We start from the raw sequence: 21,060 nt of genomic DNA, 5'->3' as shown, positions 1-21,060 counted from the left end.
GTTCTCATGCTAGAATAAATAGGTACGAGTAATTTCAGATAAGGTCAGATCAAGTCGCACCATGTGGCATGGTAGACTGGAAGTGGACATCAACATAGTTAGGAGAAGGCTCGGAACACTATGCTTTAAATATAAGTCCAAGCCAAGATCGAGTGAAACCGCAGGCGTAGCTAGTCAAGTAATAATACCCTATAGCATTAGTTGATGACATGTTCAAAATTAAAGGGGTCGGGTGAAGCTTAAAGGACCATTTGGTAAGTGGGCCAATATACCTCTATTGCTATCTATTACCGAATAAATGGAATTGAGAAGTATGAAGTTACTAGATATTCCGTTAACGTCAGGATCGACAATATACTGACAATACATTGTCATCATACAGCTAGCCTGATATCAGAACGGCTGTCACCTTTAGATGCTGAATATCTTCGAAACCACGGGTAGCAATTGGTAGCAACTAATGGTAGGTGGTAGCAATTAGGTAGCAACTCTCTATATGTATTTCGAGAGGATCGAAGTCAACAATATTCCCCATAGTAAAAGAGCTTGGCTTGGCACGGCCGGTCCGTGGATGGGTGACCGTCTTGTCATAACGAGTTCCTCCGTGTTTCGGAAGGCACGATAAATTGGTGGGACCGTCGTCACGGGTAGTCAGAAGCCAGAAAGTCTGACAACTGTTTTCAAACTTGCGGCTGTTTATAATATTCTACCTATTCTTTATTTTGCATACTGCGGGTAGAAATTTGACATTAGGTAAGTACCTACATGTATGGGGCTTATGTCACAATTCAACCTTTTACCTACTGAGCAAATCCACAGATGATAGAGTATTGGGATCGGCCGTTAAGCTATAGTTACCCATTGTAAGGGTTTTGGTAACCTATAAATATTTCAAACGGTGCTTCCGAAGTCACTGGGCGAAAAGGTCCCTGGAATGGTAACTATTCAACTACTTTCAACTAGCGGGATAGTGATGGGACCAATATTTTTTATTTGGATTTTTTTTGTCGATATTTTTCATATATTCCGTAGAGATTTTTTTGTGGTCTTAAAAAAATTCTTAAACTGGTTTCTGTCAGCGATTTTACGCAGGTTCCTTGGGAACTTCCGCACACTCGGATAAAGGAGCCTGTATAGTCTTCCTCGGAAAATGAGCCGTCTGTCTACTCTGTTTTTTGAATCGCCTAATAGTTGCAGATTAGCGCTTTCAAACCAAGAAACAAAATGTTCTGCTTTATAATAAAAGCATAGATTTATACCCAAGTGTAGGCAGCACTGATCCATAGTACCTATTAGGTATACTTATTTCAATACAATACTGTCAGTTTAATTTGTGAACAAAAAAGTCATTATTTAATCAACAAATTACTTAACTTCCGAAATTAATTACAAAAATAACCAAACCTATTTACTTTACCTACCATACATAACTTTGTCCAAATAATTCATAATGCCTACCAAAATAGGCACTTGAACGATATTGACAAACGACACACAAACACGTCGCGTGTCAAAAGTTATTAGTTATTACACAAATGGATTGTAAAGTACCAGTTTCCTACGTAAATAGCATTAATCATATTACATTTGTACAAACTTGTTGTTGTACAAAATGTTTTGAATTTATTGTTATCCATTTTAAGGATATGTTTTGATACACTCTTTACTTGTCTTTATCCTAGAAATATTAAGTATAAATACGAAAGGTTGTAAGGTATGTATATACCTACTATAAATAGCTATGTTTGTAGGTACCCTATCAAGCCAAAATTACTGAATTGATTATAATAGAACTTGGTGAAATACTTCATGGAACTATATGTACAAAAGTGACTTTGTTACTCATTCACGCTAAAACACGCTGAACCGACCGATGGAGATGAAATTTGGCATAGAGGTAGATTGTCAGAAGTACTTACGCTATAACGAACATAGGCTGCTTTTTACTCTTTACCCTATACCTGGATACGGGACGTAGTTCTCTCTTATAGGGCCAAAGTTGCAGGCGTCATCTATACATATAATAAAATGATAGGAAAGTCAAAACTGTACATTGAATATTTTTTTTAAAGAATACTTGGGGGGTGATCCATAATCGATTCTGAACCCAAATATGTAGTTTTTGGAATTTTTGTCTGTATGTCTGTTTGTCTGTATGTTTGTCCCGGATAAACTCAAAAAGTACTGCATGGATTTAAATCAAATTTTGCATGACTACTACTGGGGGCCGGTTCAACACATAGGCACGTACACATATATTATCACGCTATCACCTACGGGGGATGAGCAATGAACGATTAAATGCACGAGAATGCAGACGAAGTCGCGGGCAACAGCTAGTCTAATTATATCGATAAATATTTTCCAAAAAAATTTTAAGCATCGACTTTTTTCGAACACACACGTGTCCCACCACTATTTCAAGGGTCCTCTGTAATCGGATAGCGAGTGTCAACGCGACCTCTCAAACTAGATTCGATGCGTAACAACGTTGCAACGTACGTCGAATTGCAGACTCGTGGACCGAAAGTTAAGTAGCTATAGTTACCGGTAGCGTTGATATTGTAGTGTTTTTTAGGGTTCTGTAACTGAAGGGTTAGATTAAATAGGACCCTATTACATTACTGAGGTTCTACTGTTGGTCTGTAAATAGGCCGAACCGTGATAATTAAATAGTTGTAATTTTCACAGGTGTTGTAGGTATTATTGTTGCCGCTATAACAATAAATAGGTAGGTTACGTTAAGTACCTACTGAAAACTGGAAAAATACATATTCCAGAGAGCCTTACAACAAACCTGATTTTTGAGTTTCATAGGTAGTGGTATGGAACCCGACATTTGCGAGTCAGATTCGCACTTACGCAAGTTTATTGGGTAGATAATTATATATATAATATCATTGGGTAGATACATGTTCCATGTAGTTTTTTGTTTAGCTACCTATTAGATTTTTTTTAGGAAGGAAATGTTCATTCTTACTATAGGCAGCTCTGTCGCGCTTTCACGCCAAAATTAGGCAGGCACTAAACCGATTTAGAGAAAATTAGATACACGTTGATTGTCTTGAGTTTGAAAACGGACGTAGACTACTTTTTGCCCGGGCGCGGAAAGTAGTAGCCACCCACAAGAAAATTCGGAACGAATACCCCTAACTCTGCCGTTGTACAAATGGGCAAAAACTATTTAATTACTAAAAAGTAACCAACATAATACACCCTTAACATCTATTGCATTTATAATATTCGTAGTACAACAAAAAAAAATACACCATCAAATCCTTTATTTCCTTCCACACAAAGAAATAAATTATAAAAAAACTTCAAAGCAACACCCCTTAAAAGTTATAAAACAGATCTTTTTGGCGTTTCTCCCATCGCGTGTAGCTCATACACCTTTCTTCACACTCGATTTAACCAGGTAACTCCACTGTATTATGTAGTTCAAAAGATTTCTGAGCCAATACTTTTGCAACTTGGGTATGTTGTGTTATCGTACCAAATAAGTTTTCAATTCTTAAGGTAACTTTTTGACTCCTTACTTTATTAGGTCGAAATGCGTCTCAATTCTGCTAATTCAATAATGTGACAATTAGATAACAATTGAATCTCAATAGCAGTTTTAACCTTAGCGGAAATTATACTACCAATATAAGACCAAACGTATTCCAATGACATTCCAGTGATTTGCTATTGGTCTGCAATATATAAGTCTATAGGGTTGTCTGCTCTACAATCGTAAATTAATTGATTCATTATTGTAACACATAAAAGGATAGATAATAACTATTCATTAAAAAAATACGGAATGCCACATACCTATGCGTCAATTGTAATTAAGTCGTGATTGAATCTCAGTCGGATATCAATCGTATGTCACTTGAGTAAAATTAGCATAATTGAACCCCTGTATGTAACGATGTAATATAATCTAATCTAAGGTAGCTGATTTAACCATCTTCCAAGAATTTTAGCGTCATAAAAATTGTCAGCTGTATGTAGTTCTAATGACAATACAATAATATGGTACTGTCGAACTGATCTTATGATGGAGCCGAAAAATATTAACTGGAACTTCATGATGGAACATCGTATCATAGCCGTTTGGACTAGTAAGAAAAGTCATGTAGCTAAAAATGAAAGGTATCTTATGGAGGAATTGACAAAGTTAAAAAAAAAACTAGTTATATTTTAAAATAATTTATTTAATTCAACAATATATTACAGTAATTATATTATCTACATTCGATAAACTAATCATAGACCAAGAGCCTAGAACCGCAAGAAATCACCTTATTTTCTCACAAACAATGCCAACTATTTTAACAACAATTTATTTGTTATTGTACAATCCATGGCTTTGAGCTGTAACTTTTAATTTTATTTATGTCTTAAACTTATTAATTTACCTACTATTTATTTACTTATTTTTGGTAAATACATGCAAAAAATTAACTTGATGTTGATCAATAAGTTTTTTTAATTTTCGAGAGTTACCCTCCATTTCTCAGGGTTTCTATCATGCAGCTGAGTACCAGTGTTTTACAAGGAGCGACTGCCTATCTGACCTCCTCAACCCAGTGCCTTTTCACAACTATGTCGGGGTCGGCTTCCAGTCTAACCAGATGCAGCTGAGTACCAGTGTTTTAGAAGGAGCGACTGCCTATCTGACTTCCTCAACCCAGTTATCCAGGCAACTCAATATGCCTAAGCACGACTGGTTATCAGACTTACTGGCTTCTGACTACCCGTAACGACTGCCAAGGATGTTCAATGACAGCCGGGACCTACAGTTTAACGTGCCATCCGAAACACAGTCATTGGTGTCTAAGATATATTTAGAAAGTACATACAAACTTAGAAAAGTTGCATTGGTACTTGCCTGATCTGGAATCGAACCCGCGCCCTGATACTCGAGAGGTTGGTTCTTAGCCCACTAGGCAGACTTTTTTTACGAAAATTTTGCATATATTTACCAGAAATCTAAATAAATAATATACTTATCAACTATTTTTCTCTTCTGCCAACAAGTTTTGTAGTTCTAGCCTCAAATGAGTGGCTTCTGTGATCATTTCTTCGCGTGTTCTGGGCGGCTTCGATGGGTGGCCCTTTTTGAACCTTGAGGGCAAAGAAATAAGGGTTAATTTCATGTGTAAAAATATTGATATGAATAAAATATTTGGGCTAATTTCGTTTGTTTCAGATACGGTCAATTTTGAGCAAAAGAATAGGAAGTATTTGACAATCTATTCTGGCGTTATTTTAAATGCCGTAAAAAAAATATTATAATCCGACCTGAAGTGTACCCAGGACCGACTGAGTGTGGCAAAGAAAATGATTAGTACTTAGTATTGTAAATGCAACAGTAACTGTCTGTTTGCTATGCTTCCACGCTAAAACTACCGAATCGATTTTAATGACAGGTACACAAATAGTCGAGAACCTGAGGAAGGACTGTACTTCTTTTTAACCGGTTGCGGGAAATAGTGCTCTAGTGACGAATAGAAGAGATAGTTAATAAGATAAATAACTTACTGATCGTGCTTGGCTAATTCTAAATAGATGAGATCATTTTCAATAAAGTCCCCTTTCTTTCGCGGCATAATATGGCAATGGAGATGCTGAAATAACAATATTATTAAAAAAATGCTGAAAGTGCTTGTTACAGATATTGACAAAAATAAATTTAATATAATTAATTATAATATTATTTATTAAAAACTATTTTAGGGAACACCAAAAATTCTGAAAAACATTTTGAACATATTTCGATTTTCAAAATTCTTATTTCCCTGTATTTTTCACCATGGCAATTTTTTCTTTAATAATTTTCTCAAAATCACAAATATAAATACAATATTATTTATTTACCTTAACAGTTTGTCCTGCGTCTCTCCCATCTTGTATGGTAACCGTACAAGAATCTGCACTGTGGACTTTTTCCATCAACTGCAAGAAAAAAACAAGTAATATAAAAACAAAATAATAAATGTACGGTAGACTGCACATCAGTGGTAACTGTCATGCACCTTAACTCAATAGTAATAAGTTCGATTTTCCTATAAAACTGTTACCACTGACCTGAAGTTGACTGTACTATCGAAACTACTGAAATGATTATAGGCTAAATTTTGACCGGGTACGGGAAAAGCTAATGTTTCATAAGGCACGATAAATTGATGGGTACCGGCTGTCATTTGAATATTTTCGGCAGTCGTTACAGCTAATCAGAAGCCAGAAAGTCTGTTAACCAGTTTTACCAAGCTGTATCGGGTTGCCCGGGTAACTAGGTTGACGAGGTCAGATAGGCAGTCGCTCCTTGTGGCACACTGGTACTCAGCTGCATCCGGTTAGACTGGAAGCCGACCCCAACATAGTTGGGAAAAGGCTCGGGAGATGATGATATGATATGGTGATGATGATGATAAACTTACCCTTTGCACCAATCGGATAGTTTTATAAAAGTCCTGTGCTTCATCTTCTGTCATATCTCTATTCCTCTCAGCCATTCTGATGGGAGCTACCAATACGTGCCCTGGTAATACACATCTGTAATAATAATAGTCAAATTTTTATTTATGTTTGTCCTGGCCTTGCAGCTATTTTTCAATCGCCAGATAACTTTTCTCTGAAGAATGTTTGACATTTTGACAGCTTTTGTATAGAAATTAACTGTTGTTTGAAAAATGGCCCCCATGTCTATCCTACTAATATTATAAACGCAAAAGTCCGTTTGTTTGCTACGCTTTCACGCAAAAACTACTTAGCCGATCATCATGAAACTTTGTACACATATTCTTGGTAGTACTAGAATGAACATGGGTTACTTTTTACTAACACACCACACGGGCGAAGCCACGGGCGGAAGCTAGTAAGGTATAAATGAGAAAGTTCGTATGTATAGATATGTATAGGTATGTTTGTTCCACTTTCACGCAAAAAGTACTTGATGGAATTTGATGAAACTTGGCAAAGAAATATAGCTTATAGAATAATATCTTTACTAATGCTTTTTATCCGGATGCATAAAGTAGTTCCCTCAAAATCATTAACAAACCTTTTTATCCGGGCGCTGAAAATAGTTCCCCCCAAAAAGCAGGTGAAAACCTCAGAAAGCTAGTAAAACTCTAAATTTTCCTTACCTCAAATTAACAAAAGCATATGTCAACTTCGACTTAAAAAACACACAAGACTCAGGCACTATAACGTGGCCGAAGTTATAATACGGCTCGTCCGGGTTAACGCCCGCGTCGGACGAGATTCTCGAACACGGCTCGACCGCGGCCGACTTTTGATGAGCCGGGAGTAAGTCTTTGCGAAGACTTAGGCAGTATAAAGAGTAGATGTTGCGTCTGAAAAATATTTAGGGTCTGATATTAGTAGAATAATATCTTAGGCTGTGTTTCGGATGGCACGTTAAACTGTAGGTCCCGGCTGTCATTGAACATCCTTGGCAGTCGTTACGGGTAGTCAGAAGCCAGTAAGTCTGACACCAGTCTAGCCAAGGGGTATCGGGTTGCCCGGGTAACTGGGTTGAGGAGGTCAGATAGGCAGTCGCTTCTTGTAAAGCACTGGTACTCAGCTGAATCCGGTTAGACTGGAAGCCGACCCCAACATGATTGGGAAAAGGCTCGGAGGATAATGATATTAGTAGAATAATGGGCTAGATTTTTTTTTATTCTGACAAAATAAACTCTTCAGCTTCATTATATTTAAGTAGGAATTTAACTAAAGGTAAACACTCTTGATATGAGTATGACGGCGCCACCGTCGATGTGTCAACCGTCGATCTGTCAACGGTGGAGCTTATATAAAGCGGCGCGCACGTCTCGGGTCATTCGTTCGCCGACCGTTGCCGAGTGCACACCTCCCACAAATTCGTGATAAATAATTGTCGTGACTAATATTGTGTTAATTGGAATAAACCAAGTGATTGTGTGAAGACCTCTTTATTTTATTTAACGATGTCGGATCCTGACGCCGACAAGTATTTATTTTGAATCTCAATTCAATACGGCTACAATATCAATGTAAATGCAATATATAGTATTTACTTCGTCAATGGAATCATTATTTTAGGAAGTTGAGTAATATGTATTTTGTGCAAAAACCCCTAAAGAGATTATTTACAGCTAAGTGTCTACTTAGATGGAGGATAAATAAATTGGCTAGAATTTTAAATCTAACCTAAAACCTACAGTTCTTGAGATTACCGCTTTCAAACAAGCGAATAAACTCTTCAAGTTTAAAATATTTTCAAGCACCATCAAGCAATTTCATTATGTCGAAAAAATATATCTTTATTTAACTTTAATGAAAACCATTTGTTTCAGGAAATGTACCAAAAAGAACTAAGACCAGATTTATCTCATTACTTAAAAACTACTAAACTAAAAAATTACCAACCTCCTATGCTGAAAAACAGGCATATTCTTCCTAACATTCTTGATTCTCTCATCACTTATCTCCGCTACTTTATAACAAGGGGCGGATTCCCCGCAGTCGGCTAGGACTTCGCCCCAGGGGTCCACTATGAGGGCATGGCCGTAGCTCTTTCGTTTGGGGTTGTGGGCCCCCACTTGGGCTGCTGCAATGACGTAGCATTGATTTTCTATTGCTCTGGCTCTAGAAAGGACAAAAAACTTGTAAATATAGTTAGTCCAAAAAAGAATTATCATAATTAGTTTATAAACGACGTAGTTATTTGCGAACACATCATCTGCCTAGCGTTTTCCCAACTATGTTGGATGCAGCTGAGTACCAGTGTACATGAAGCGACTGCCTATCTGATCTCCTCAACCCACTTAGGCAACCAGATGCACCTTGAAAAAGGCACGGTTGTCTGGCCTTTCTGCGCAGAAGCGATTTATTGGTTTATTGCCTTAAGTGTACGGTGCGCAAAGCGATCCCCACTCTTCCGCCGAGAGCTCAATATCCGTGCCGATAACAATACCGTTAATGACTGCCAAAGATGTTTAAAAGAGTATGGGATTGTCCAGGTAACCGGATTGAGGAGATCAGATAGGAAATCGCTCTATGTGACAAACTGGTACTCAGCTACATTCGGTTAGACTGGAAAGCTATAAAAAGGCTAGACAGGTGATGACATGAAAGTATATAAAATCTTGTCCTTTTCATAATACATTCGAAAAATAAATAACGTATGTTTGTTAAAAAATAACAAAAAAAACTATTAAAATTGAAGAAAACTAAGAAAAAAATAATACTAAATCAAAACACAATACTCTCTAATTCACCTGAGTAAAACATGCCAATGAGCTGCTCCAGTAGCCTGAGTGAAAGCTGACGGATAAGTCAGTATCTCAGCCGTCACTATACTGAGCGAAGTACTTAGTTCAGGAAAACGCATGTCGTAACATATTGAGAGACCTGTAAATAAATAATACATAGTTAAAAAACACCAGAAAAACACGTTTTTATAGATGCACGTAAAATCCAAAAAATCAAGAATTCCAGTGCCTATCTTCCGGCTTCATGATCAGACCTTGAAATCTAATCGTGGTCATAGTTCAGTACAGGACCTTTCTAACAAGCCCAAACACAGCTATGGTACGATGTTCCATCATGAAGTTCCAGTTCATATCATCCAGCTCCATCATCAGATTAGTTTGACAGTATCATATTATCGTCTTGCGATTGTAAGAATCATAACGCAAGATTCTTGGAAGACAGCTATATAAGTTACCTCAGATTCCATTACACACAGCTACTTTAGTTACATACAAGTCGACCTAATAAAGCGTGTAAAAATGACACTTAGCTGATGTATTTAAGTTTTGGCTTCACTAAAATAACTTGATTGCCAATCTTTCTACTGTTCTATATCTATCAACTATATATAAAAAAAAAATATATATATACAAGCTGTTGATTTGCATCCGTGCCATAGTCAAGGACGTAAATATGCTAATGATTCTCGACCCAAATCAACGAAAAAATGGGTAGGTAATTTTTTCATGTTTTTTTCTTATTTACGTATATCCGTCAGTGTAACCCAGCCGTACTTTAATTCGGCGCGTGTGTTACTAGCCTTACTACCGCGCTGCGCACTCACACAAACGCAAACGATACATGCACAAAGCATACGCAACGATCGTTCAATAAAAATCGTAGATCATCCAGCCTACCCAAATTCACCCAATCACAGTGCGAGTACTCCCACACACTCGCCTCGCCGCTCCCCGCGTGCCCTTGAAGCCGGAACAAACAAGCGCCGACGGCAAGCAGTGTGTTTGATGTCGCCACCGCTGCTGCGTACGTGCGCTTTGAATTCCGCGACGTGTAGGTACAAAGTGCGAGATGACGGAAAACTACACGAACACGAGTTGGTGGCGATGGTCCGCCTGTATGCCATCAGTGACAACAGTGTACTAACAGCCATCCATCCTCCGAGCCTTTTCCCAATCATGTTGGGGTCGGCTTCCAGTCTAACCGGATTCAGCTGAGTACCAGTGCTTTACAAGAAGCGACTGCCTATCTGACCTCCTCAACCCAGTTACCCGGGCAACCCGATACCCCTTGGTTAGACTGGTGTCAGACTTACTGGCTTCTGAATACCCGTTACGACTGCCAAGGATGTGCAATGACAGCCGTACATACCTATGTTCCGGGAAATGTTTACCGACCGGGAACCCTCATCACGGAGGGTCATGCTGGTCATGTGACAGACTTATGTGCTAGGACCGCTAACTTAGTACTTTCGACACATTAAAAACGAATGTGATAGTGTTATGTTAGCTGAAGGACAACCAGCTACTTCGTCGTGCTCGATTGTGCCAAGAGTGTGAAGGTGACAGCTTTGAACAGTACCTCCGGGTAACTAAACTAGGTAATTTATTTATTTGTACATTTTGTAAATACGTAGTCAGCTTAATCAATTTTATTAGTGTAAATAAGTTGATTTCTTAACCACGCCAATAATACCTACGACCCGAAAGAATCACCTCGTGCCTACACTTAACTAACACATCTTTCACCAATTTAATCGAAAAGTAAAAACAAAATTACTACGAAATCTTTACGCTGAATGTTAAAGCAAACCGAAAATGTTATCAATCAGCTGTTAACAGGTCAGTGAACTTTCCTTTAGCGCACTAGTATTACGTCATTAATAAGATTTCCGTGTTCCAAGGTCCTAAGACCGTTAAGAAGGAAGCAAAATTTCTAATTATTAACCAATTTAATTCAAAAATAAAAACTAAATCACTGCGAAAACTTTATGCTGAAAGATAAAGCAAAACGAACATTTTATCAATCAGCTGTTAACATGTTAGTGAACTTTCTTTCGCGCACTAGTATTGCTTATTACTGTAGTTAATAAGATATGCTCAAAAATTAGTAAGTAAAGTAAAACGAAGTTAATGACAATAATGAAGGTGATTTTCGAAACTTTAGGTAAAATGATTGCTATCGCGTATCACTCGGTCTCGCTCGCTCGCGCGCTCGCGCTGTCATGTCGTAGATAAGACACTCACACATCGACACTCACGCACACACGTAGACATTAGTTTTCTCTGTCTACGCACACATAGCTGCCATCACGCACACACTGTGGCCGCGGGGGAATTCTGTTATGATTTGTGTTTAACCGTGGGCTAAATTCTGAAATACCATGAAATTACAACATCAAAAAAAGCAGCGCATATTAGCTTTTTCCCACCTACCGTAATTCAAATCGATTATTTACGTATTTAATTTTAACCTCCTTGACTATGGCACGGATGCAAATCAACAGCTTGTATATACATATTACATATATGTATATATTTTTCTCAACTATGTTGGTATCGGCTTCCAGTCTAACCGGATGCAGCTGAGTACCAGTGCTTTACAAAGAGGTACTGCCTCTCTGACGTCCTCAACCCAGTTACCCAAGCAACCCAACACCTCTTGATTAGACTGGTGTCAGACTTACTTGCTTCTGACTACCCGTAACGACTGCCGAAGACTGACTACTATTCTATATGATAGGTATGTGTACTCACCTTATCTCTTTCCGGTGGTGTTGGACTGCCGTCCCATCGGGTTATGAGAGTGAAGTGTCTGCGCAAATGCTCGTGCACTATAATATGTCCTGCGCAGCTGGCTGATCTCCTTAAATGAGAACAGCCGCCGTGTCCGCAATCGGCCGTGGACGCCATTATATGTGTACTCACCAACTTTCCCCACCGGAGTCTCAACGGGTGCAACAATATGGTCTCCGGGTTGACAGAAGTCACTCTCTTTAAGCCTGATATTCCTCTCCGGTATCTCCACGTCGAAGAGATGCAGCTTTCTGTACGTTTGTACTATGTTACCCTTGTCGTCTATTATAATGTGTGTGTTGCACACTTTTGAAGGATATGCTTCATCCTGGAAAAAATTGGGTTGGTCGAGATTTTTGTGCATGTCAGTTAAGAATTGATGAGTTCAAAAATACTTTCTATAATTTAATAGCATTGCAGTAAAGTTTAATTCCAATTTTAACAATACAAAACCAACTACTTACCAATTTAAAGTTACATTAATCTCAACTTTACTGCCATATTATTAATACCGTGCCTTATCACACCAATGGGTGCTTCAAACATATATTTTTAGTAATTTTAGCGAAAAAAATGTTTGCAATATTCTTTGCTTATTTAAGAAAAGCAAAAATACAAACCAGCTCATGAATCCCACCCATAGACAACCACACTTTATGCTTAGCCGCCAAATCTCTGTAACTAGCCACTGTGGCTCCTTCTATGATAGACTCAGCCTGGCTTAATGTGTCATTCTTATTATCACAAATATAGTCACATGCTTCAGGGAAGAATAGCATCTGAAAATAATAATAGCACTTTTAGATTAGCCAGACACAGGTGCACTCTCTATTCCTTCACTCTCATAGCCCGATGGGACTGGAGAGAGATCAGGTACATGACCAATTTTCTCACCCGCAACACATTGTGTGCCGTAATGGTTAAACCACCTTCACCTCAAGTATGAGTGTGTGGGTCTGATTGCAAGTCAGGTAGAAATGCAACTTTACTAATTTCATATTGTATCTTGGATACAAGACAATGTATTGAAAAAGTGAGCTGAGTATTTAAAATTGGTCACAAATTAAACTGCTGGTCATTAACTTGTTAATTCCACAAAACTACTGTATCAACATACCTGCACATTATCCTTAGCAGCCTGGCTAACTAAATTACTAACTACTTCCAAGTTAACCGCCTTATCGGCCACAGAAGTCATTTGACAAACCGCGACTCTCTTCACGGTGGCCATGTTGCGAATACTGCACTGTCTTATGAAATGTATTCTTGAGACCGATGTTAAGAGTTTTAAGGGCCAATTCTGGAATGAGAAATGAGGAATTTCGAGTGAGAAGTTATGTAGAGATATTATTAGATTTCTGTCTAGCTTTTACAGAAAAATTAGAGGACCAATTTAAATGAAATTGAGTATACTGATTGTCTGCAGCCCAAAGAAGGACATAGACTACTTTTTATCCAGATGCAGGGCATAAGTATAGTTCTTTCGGGATACTGGTGGAACCAGGGCCAAGAGCTAGTTTAAATTATGAAGAATATTTTTTAGAGTTAGAGTCAGATAAATACATATATTACAATGAAAAGCGGTAATATTTTACCTTAGTATAGTTATTTTTACGTATATTTTAGTAGTTTTACGAGCACTTACAAATGACAAGCTTTTATACTTTTAAAAAACAATGAATCTAAGATAACACTGTAGACTGATATAGAATTGTTCTCAATCTACCAAAGTTTATAGTCATACTGATAACAAAGTTATACTGATATAATACTACTTATGTAAATAAATATATTTATTTCTATACATCTTGTAACCTTGTATCGTATCAATGTTTACAGACAAGATAAACGTCCGCTTACCAGCATCATACGACTTAAAAGAAGACTCTGAAAAGAGTTATCTGGTTACATTAAAATACTGTCGGTAATGTTTTTAAACCATTAATATTTTTACGATATCACTGCAAAATTATAAATAATTTGACAGTACCTATTTTACCTATTTTGACAGTTTTTGCAAAAATGCAAAATGTTTTTTGACATTGACATTCGGCGCCTACACAACGTTTCGTTTAGTCACGTTTTATTTTTTCTTAAATTCAATGTAAGTCACTTTGCTGTTATAACAACACATTTTTCAGTTAAACAGTAATCAAATTAATTTCAATTCTTATATTCAGATACTACTTTTTCAGACAAATTATGTATTTTTTTTATAACGTACATAATTTAAAATAAATCTATGCGTGAAACGAAATAGTGACCGAGATGTGTTCAAAAACTTTATACGTAATTAACGGTGACGATTGTTTTGGATATAAATTACGGATATTTTAATAACACAAACAGTTCCAGAAATTAGCATTTATAAATTTGATAACTGATTAATATTTTTACAATATGATATACAACTGAAGCATTTCTAAAATAAAAGAAAAAAATCTTCAATATTTCGTTTTGCATGACTTATCAACATATAGCTTGAATATTGATTATGAACGCACCATTAGTCTAGAAAAATCTGCTGATATTGTGTCGCTCGGTGTGTAAAAATAAATATTTTTCAACATTTCTGTGGACTAAAACAACCAATTCCGAGCATCTGAGAAGAAAACATGACTGAAACTAAAGAGAATCCGGTCATTGAGGTAACATTTTAACTCTTACTTACTGTTTATTCATAGAAAATGCACTTTCCATTTTTAGAATAGAATAGTCAATGATTTCACTCTCGCCTACTTTTTGGTATTCTTACACTTTCTCAAACACATATTGCAATGTTTTCAACAATATTAATAACATCATGAGCTTAGGAAACTTCTGGAAGCACTTAATTTGCTAAAATAAGAGACCTGCTTGAATTTCAAAAATAACTGGCTACCAGTGTTCTCAAAGTTAATAACTTAGAAAGTATACGAGCTAAACTAAATATCTTTAGGACAATATGCTTAGGTAAGGTTAATTTATTAAATGTAGCTAAAAAAGTGTAAAAGAACCATTTCTAGAAGCGTTGTCATGGTAAGTTTAGTCCATATGGCATCGCTCAATACTTACTTAAGTTATCATGCAGCAAAGTTTTTAGTATGAGTAATATAACATTCTAAAATACTTCAATTAGCTTTGATACCAAGGTGTTAGCACTGCGGTAATATAAAACACACGGTAATATCAAGGAGACTGACTTAATTTCTAGTAAGATTCTGATTATATCCAAAAATGTCTGAAAGATATAGAAAGATATCTACATCAGCATTGATATATTACCTGAATCAAAGAGCAACATATTCATAAAACTCAAGCATAACCATGTAATCCCTACTAATATTATAAATGCGAAAGTAACTCTGTCTGTCTGTCTGTTACGCTTTCACGTCTAAACCACTGAACTGATTTTAATAAAATTTGGTACAGAGATAGAGTTGACCTTGAGAAAGAACATAGGATAGTTTTTATCCTGGACTTTTGAAGAGTTCTCTTGGAAACGTGATAACCGCACTCTACACTAGTAGAAAATATAATAGATTGAATGGTTATTGTTATCCTTAAAACAAAAGAATGTAGTAATGTCTTCACCATAAGACAAGAAACGCCATCCATATGTATTGTTGAAAACACCATTCTTTTCACAATTTGCATTCATCTATGATGCACAATTTGCTAAATCACTCATGAGCGTGACTGGTTTCTCTGTGAATTGGCTACTAGCCAGTACTGAAAGATCTTGCTACGTTTACTTTAAACTTACTGATTTGCACTACATACTAATGTAATTTATTCAGTTATTTACTTTATTCTCATTGTAAGAGAGAAAGTTTATGAAGAACTATAAAATAAATTTTATTAGCAGTCTCTCAAGACATCATCCTCCGAGCCTTTTCCCAATCACGTTGGGGTCGGCTTCCAGTCTAACCGGATTCAGCTGAGTACCAGTGCTTTACAAGAAGCGACTGCCTATCTGACCTCCTCAACCCAGTAACCCGGGCAACCCGATACCCCTTGGTTAGACTGGTGTCAGACTTTCTGGCTTCTGACTACCCGTAACGACTGCCAAGGATGTTCACTGACAGCCAGGACCTACAGTTTAACGTGCCATCGGAAACACAGTCAATGGTGTCTAAGATATACTTAGAAAGTACATACAAACTTAGAAAAGTTGCATTGGTACTTGCCTGACCTGGGATCGACCCCGCGCCCTCATACTTGAGGTTGGTCCTTTACCCACTAGGCCACCACGACTTCTCTCAGCAGTCTCTCAAGACAACGAAAAGAAAAACATTGTCTACCTCAATCTTTCAAGAACACCTTTATTTTTTTACTGCCAACAAAAAAGAGGTGTAATTAGTATTATAACTTTAACCACTGTGTTTGGCACCATAGCTCTTAAATGAATAATCCGATTTGGATTCAGTTTTCTAGTAAAAGCTGGTTAACCTGTTGTTTTCCGATATTGTGCTGAACTTTTATGCAGGGGTATCACTATGTTTAAATTGATATCTTAGGTTATATAATAGGTAAATACTGAGGCTGCACCGCAACTTAAGAGTACAACCCTTCATCTTTTTTTAAATCTAAAAGTGAGTTTTTCTCCCTTTACAGCCGAGCCGCACTAAAATAAAACACGACTGGTATCAGACTGACGCTCAAGTTGTCATCACAGTTCTACTGAAGAATGCACCTAAGGATAAAGTTAAAGTTAACTATGGAGAGCGAAGTGTAAGTATAAATAATTTTATGATTAATTTATGGCTTCCAGTCAGGCTTTCAGTCTAACATAAGCAATGCCTATCTGACCTCACCTTCTCAATAAAGCTACTAACTACTACGGCAAACACAATAAACGAAAAAAAATGCAAAATTGTACTGTGGATGGGTGACTATGTGGTCATAACAAAGCTCACCCCAACATAGTCAGGAAAAGGATAGGTATATGGCTTATACTAATAAATGCTATTTTCTCATTTCAGCTATCCATATCTAGTGCTATACCCGATTCAGACTCCGAATACAGTCTGGAACTAGACCTAGCCCATGAAATAGTACCTAGCATGTGTAACCTAGTCGTCACCCCATCCAAAATTGAGGTTAAGCTACGGAAGAAAGAAGGATTGAGGTGGACACAGTTAGACGGTGATAGGAAAGAAGATAATATTAAGGCTATACCACAAGGTGAGTTTATCTTATTAATTTAATAGTGAAGTAGTACATATGTTGTATTTCACGACTAGCTGTTTCCTGCAGTTTTCGCCCGCATCCCAGGGGAACTTCTTCCCGTCCCGGACTAAATATAACATGTATGGGGTAGTCTAGCCATTCAACAGTGAAAGAATTTTTCAAATCGGTTGAGTAGTTTTAGAGTGTTTAATATATAAACATACATAAAACATATTATAGACATAAATACGCTTCCGAGAATAGAACATCTGTACTTTTTAGCACATATAATTTCTAAAGCTCTTGCCAAACAGCTAGGAAATGAAATAACATACAAATAAATATCATATTTATTTCAATCATCATTTGAATATGGTAAGGGGTAAAAATCTTTTCAGTCAGGTATCGAAACCGATAATCTAATAACACATAAATATTTGAATACTAGCTGACCCAACAAACTTCGTATCGTTTAAACCTTCCCTGGACCTCTACGAACGAAATCGGTCCAGCCATTCTCGAGTTTTAGTGAGACTAACGAACATCAATTCATTTTTATATATTTGAATATTTTTTGTTTACAGCGGTCATAGATGCGTCTGGGCCTCAACAACCGCCGAAGCTATTCAAAAAAGACTGGGATAAAATTGAAAAGGAAATGAAGAAAATGGTAAGCGTTTTTGTATTATTTATTTTCTATTTAAATATGGTTTCCCATTGAGGGAATATTATATCGGGTGTGTCGTTCATAATCACATTAAATGAAATGCGTTAATATACTGGTTAATATATGTCGATTAACACAAAGATAAAAGAAAAATACGTAAAAATAAAAAAAATGATTTTTTCAAACAAAGTAAATGGAATAAAAATGTGCAAAAATTAGAACACCATATAAAAGTCAGTCATTACAAACAACTGAAATTCTCCCTTGAAAACTGACAGCTGTCGACTGATCAAAACATACGATACTCCTAACTTTATCTCTGCTTTACACATGATGTTGTAAATTATAAAAACGAAAAATGACTCCTGTGGTTAAACCACTGAATGGATTAGGTTATTTTTTTTACAATTCGCCATAGAATATCATAAAGTATATGTGATATGATTTAATGTGATTGTGAACGACACACCCGATATAAAGATCACCAACATCTTGAGGGAACTACTTGCCGTATTTGGATAAAACATATGCCTATGTCCTTTCGTGGGCCCTAGACTTGATTTATCCGTGCACCAAATTTCATTGAAATCGATTCAGTGGTTTTGGCCTGAAACCGTGACGAAAGAGTTACTTTACCGTTTACTATATTAGGAAGGATTTGCGGACTGATGTATGAATATACTCATCAATTGTAATAATGCTCAATCCTTCTCCATGTAAGAGGAGGCCTGTGCCCAGCAGTGGGACGATAAAAAGGCTGTACACACGCTGTACAGTATGACTATGAATTTATATGTTATTTTTATTTACTACCGAACTACAGCTATAATATGTTAAAAAAAACATGTTATTATTCATGAGTTTATTTGTTGAACTTCTTGCCCTTCTGATAACAGGAAGAAGAAGAGAAGCCAGAAGGTGACGCGGCACTGAACGCTCTCTTCCAGAAGATATACGGAGAAGGCTCAGACGAAGTTAGACGAGCTATGAACAAAAGTTTTGTAAGTATGGTAACCTAACTTTTGTCGATTGCTTTAAAGACAATGGAATGGTAGCTGAGTACCAGGGTAACCGAGTTGAGGAGGTCAGATAGGGCAGTCGCTCCTTGTAAAGCTCTGGTACTCAGCTGAATCCGGTTAGAGTGGATTCCACTCTAACCACTCAGTGGAAGCCGACCCCAACATAGTTGGGAAAAAGGCTCAGAGGATGAGATGACACGGACAAAACTTGGTAAGACTGGTTGTCAGACGTTCCGGCTGACTACCAGTAACGACTGCCAAGGATGTTTAATGACAGCCGGGACCTACAGTTTATCGTGTTTTCCGAGACACGGTCTATTCAAGTGTTGCCTAACTTTATGATCGATTGATCCTCGCAGCTTTGACTTAACCTTCATGAAATAAAATATCTTTAATGCTAAACCAATTTTATTTTTTTACAGGTTGAATCCGGAGGTACCGTCTTAAGCACAAACTGGCAACAAGTAGGCCAAGATAAAGTCGAAATGAAGCCGCCAGATGGCGTTGAATTCAAGAAATGGGATTGAACTTCATAATAATTAAAAGCATAATTAATTATAATAATAATGTCTTATTAATGAGAATTACGGCTGGTGTAGCGCAGAAATGTTTTTTATGTCAAACTATTATCGACTTTAAGGTTATTGAAATAGGACATAAAATAATAAATATTATAAAGCTGAAGAATTTCTTGTTTGTTTAAAGGCCCTAATCTCAGGATCTATCTGTGAGGCGTTATAAAAAAATATTTCAGAGGTAACCTATTTATTGAGGCTACTTTTTAACGAGCTAATCTCATTGTGTACTGGTCCGATTAAAAAAAAATACATATTTCAGTGTTAACTTATTAATCCAGGCTACTTTTTCGACGGGTGAAATTGCTGGCAGAATTTAGTCTTAAAATAAATTGACATAACTGTGATTTTACATGCGGAAGTTTATATGAATTGAATTTAGACCCTATTTCAATAAATAAAAATGTCGATAATAGTTTGACAATGAAAATTGCTCTTCGTTGCGTTAATAGATTTTATAATAATGAATTATGTATCTTGATACTTGTAATTAGGAGGCAAGCAGAATTAGAAGCACATAATCCCTACTATAATATTATAAATGCGAAAGTAACTCCTATGTGGCATTTCGCTTTTTTTTTCTTATAAATAAACGTTTTTATCCGTTTCTGTGATTCAATAATGAATCATATTGTCTGCAAATTATATACGATTGCAATATGATTGTAGAGCAAACTACCGTATAGTATAGACCAAAATCACCAAAATGGCAGACCAATCGCTTACCAATCAAAGGTCTAATTTCCGGTTAAATTCCCGCTAAGGTTAAAACTGCTATTGCGATTCAATTTTGACATTTTGAAATTAGGAGAATCGGGTCCCTGAGTCGTTAGTATTTTATATTTTTATAAATAAAAAGACCGTTCTTATTGTTTTTTGGTAGTTTCCCATAATAATTTCATTAATAAATAGGTATTCTGTACTTAATATTATATTCTGCTAGCTTCTTAAAACTAAGTTTCAAGTGCCTATATTATGTGTAGCGTGACCAAAATAACTACACTATTATGTACGCAATAAATATGTTTTTTTTTTACTAGACAATGTATTTTTTACCTATTCCATAAACAACCAACAGAATTTCTTCTCTACGAGAAACCTCTTTTCAAAAACTCTATTCTAATTATTATTTATTTTATAATTTCCGCAATTCTAGACCGTAAGGGTGCGTCTACACGGTGCATGTAGCTGGAGCAAGTTAACATGCGCAAGTGACAAGAGCACGCGGGTGGGTATTTTGGTATATGCGCGAGTCACTGGAGCCGCACGTTTTTAAAATGCATGTAACCTGCGCATGTGCCTCAACATGCGCAAGCTACTTGCACCGCGTAAATGCATCCTCGTGGAGAGAAATGTTTTACACGCAGAGTTACACTTTGTAACTAATACTCAAAAAATGTAGTTACATTTTGAAAATTACCGTGCAACTTTGCAATGTCGCAGTGATTGAATATTGCAAAACAATTCCCTCAAGTTTTGAGGCCCTCACAAAATCCTTCAAAAAGTGCCCTCTTAAACCACGATTGCAGACTAATGAAATATAGTTATAGCTCAGGTACTTTATATTCGCCAAGTTAAGTCTGACTCGTTTGTAACTTGATGCGGCC

General features: G+C 36.7%; 2 protein-coding genes across 3 annotated transcripts; one reads left to right on the top strand and one right to left on the bottom strand.

Annotated features, from left to right (window-relative positions):
• Positions 1-4,183: 4,183 nt before the first annotated feature.
• Positions 4,184-14,044, bottom strand: LOC110377738 (nitrilase and fragile histidine triad fusion protein NitFhit). Of its 2 annotated transcripts, none has more exons than XM_064042703.1 (11): positions 13,902-14,044; positions 13,159-13,341; positions 12,662-12,820; positions 12,174-12,369; positions 9,255-9,387; positions 8,404-8,622; positions 7,140-7,349; positions 6,432-6,546; positions 5,869-5,946; positions 5,533-5,618; positions 4,184-5,115 (listed from the first exon to the last, which is right to left on the bottom strand). In XM_064042703.1, exons 1-11 carry the CDS (start codon positions 13,908-13,910, stop codon positions 5,001-5,003), a joined length of 1,503 nt encoding a protein of 500 aa, XP_063898773.1. In that variant the 5' UTR covers positions 13,911-14,044; the 3' UTR covers positions 4,184-5,000. The 2 variants fall into 2 exon arrangements, with proteins under 2 accessions (XP_063898773.1, XP_063898774.1); XM_064042704.1 differs by lacking the exon at positions 13,902-14,044 and adding an exon at positions 13,637-13,753.
• A 484-nt stretch (positions 14,045-14,528) lies between these two features.
• Positions 14,529-20,487, top strand: Sgt1 (suppressor-of-G2-allele-of-skp1). The gene is made up of 6 exons (XM_064042715.1): positions 14,529-14,689; positions 16,638-16,754; positions 17,006-17,207; positions 17,777-17,862; positions 18,756-18,860; positions 19,301-20,487. Exons 1-6 carry the CDS (start codon positions 14,657-14,659, stop codon positions 19,403-19,405), a joined length of 648 nt encoding a protein of 215 aa, XP_063898785.1. The 5' UTR covers positions 14,529-14,656; the 3' UTR covers positions 19,406-20,487.
• Positions 20,488-21,060: the final 573 nt, after the last annotated feature.

Source organism: Helicoverpa armigera, chromosome 29 (genome assembly GCF_030705265.1).
Source record: "Helicoverpa armigera isolate CAAS_96S chromosome 29, ASM3070526v1, whole genome shotgun sequence".
NCBI classification, from domain to species: Eukaryota; Metazoa; Arthropoda; class Insecta; order Lepidoptera; family Noctuidae; genus Helicoverpa; species Helicoverpa armigera.
Note: the sequence above shows the minus strand (reverse complement) of the source record. Positions and strands in the feature narration are given on the sequence as shown.

What these genes read in the sequence shown, in the direction of transcription:
- LOC110377738 (XM_064042703.1), bottom strand. An exon ending in GACTCCGGTGGGGAAAGTTG is followed by an intron (nt 9,388 to 12,173) that starts GTGAGTACACAT and finishes ATTTATTTACAG; the next exon opens with GTCTCTCAATATGTTACGAC. An exon ending in TATGCTTTTGTTAATTTGAG is followed by an intron (nt 6,547 to 7,139) that starts GTAAGGAAAATT and finishes TTATTATTACAG; the next exon opens with ATGTGTATTACCAGGGCACG.
- Sgt1 (XM_064042715.1), top strand. Translation starts at nt 14,657, where the DNA reads ATGACTGAAACTAAAGAGAATCCGGTCATTGAG. An exon ending in TATTAAGGCTATACCACAAG is followed by an intron (nt 17,208 to 17,776) that starts GTGAGTTTATCT and finishes TTTTGTTTACAG; the next exon opens with CGGTCATAGATGCGTCTGGG. An exon ending in GAGCTATGAACAAAAGTTTT is followed by an intron (nt 18,861 to 19,300) that starts GTAAGTATGGTA and finishes ATTTTTTTACAG; the next exon opens with GTTGAATCCGGAGGTACCGT.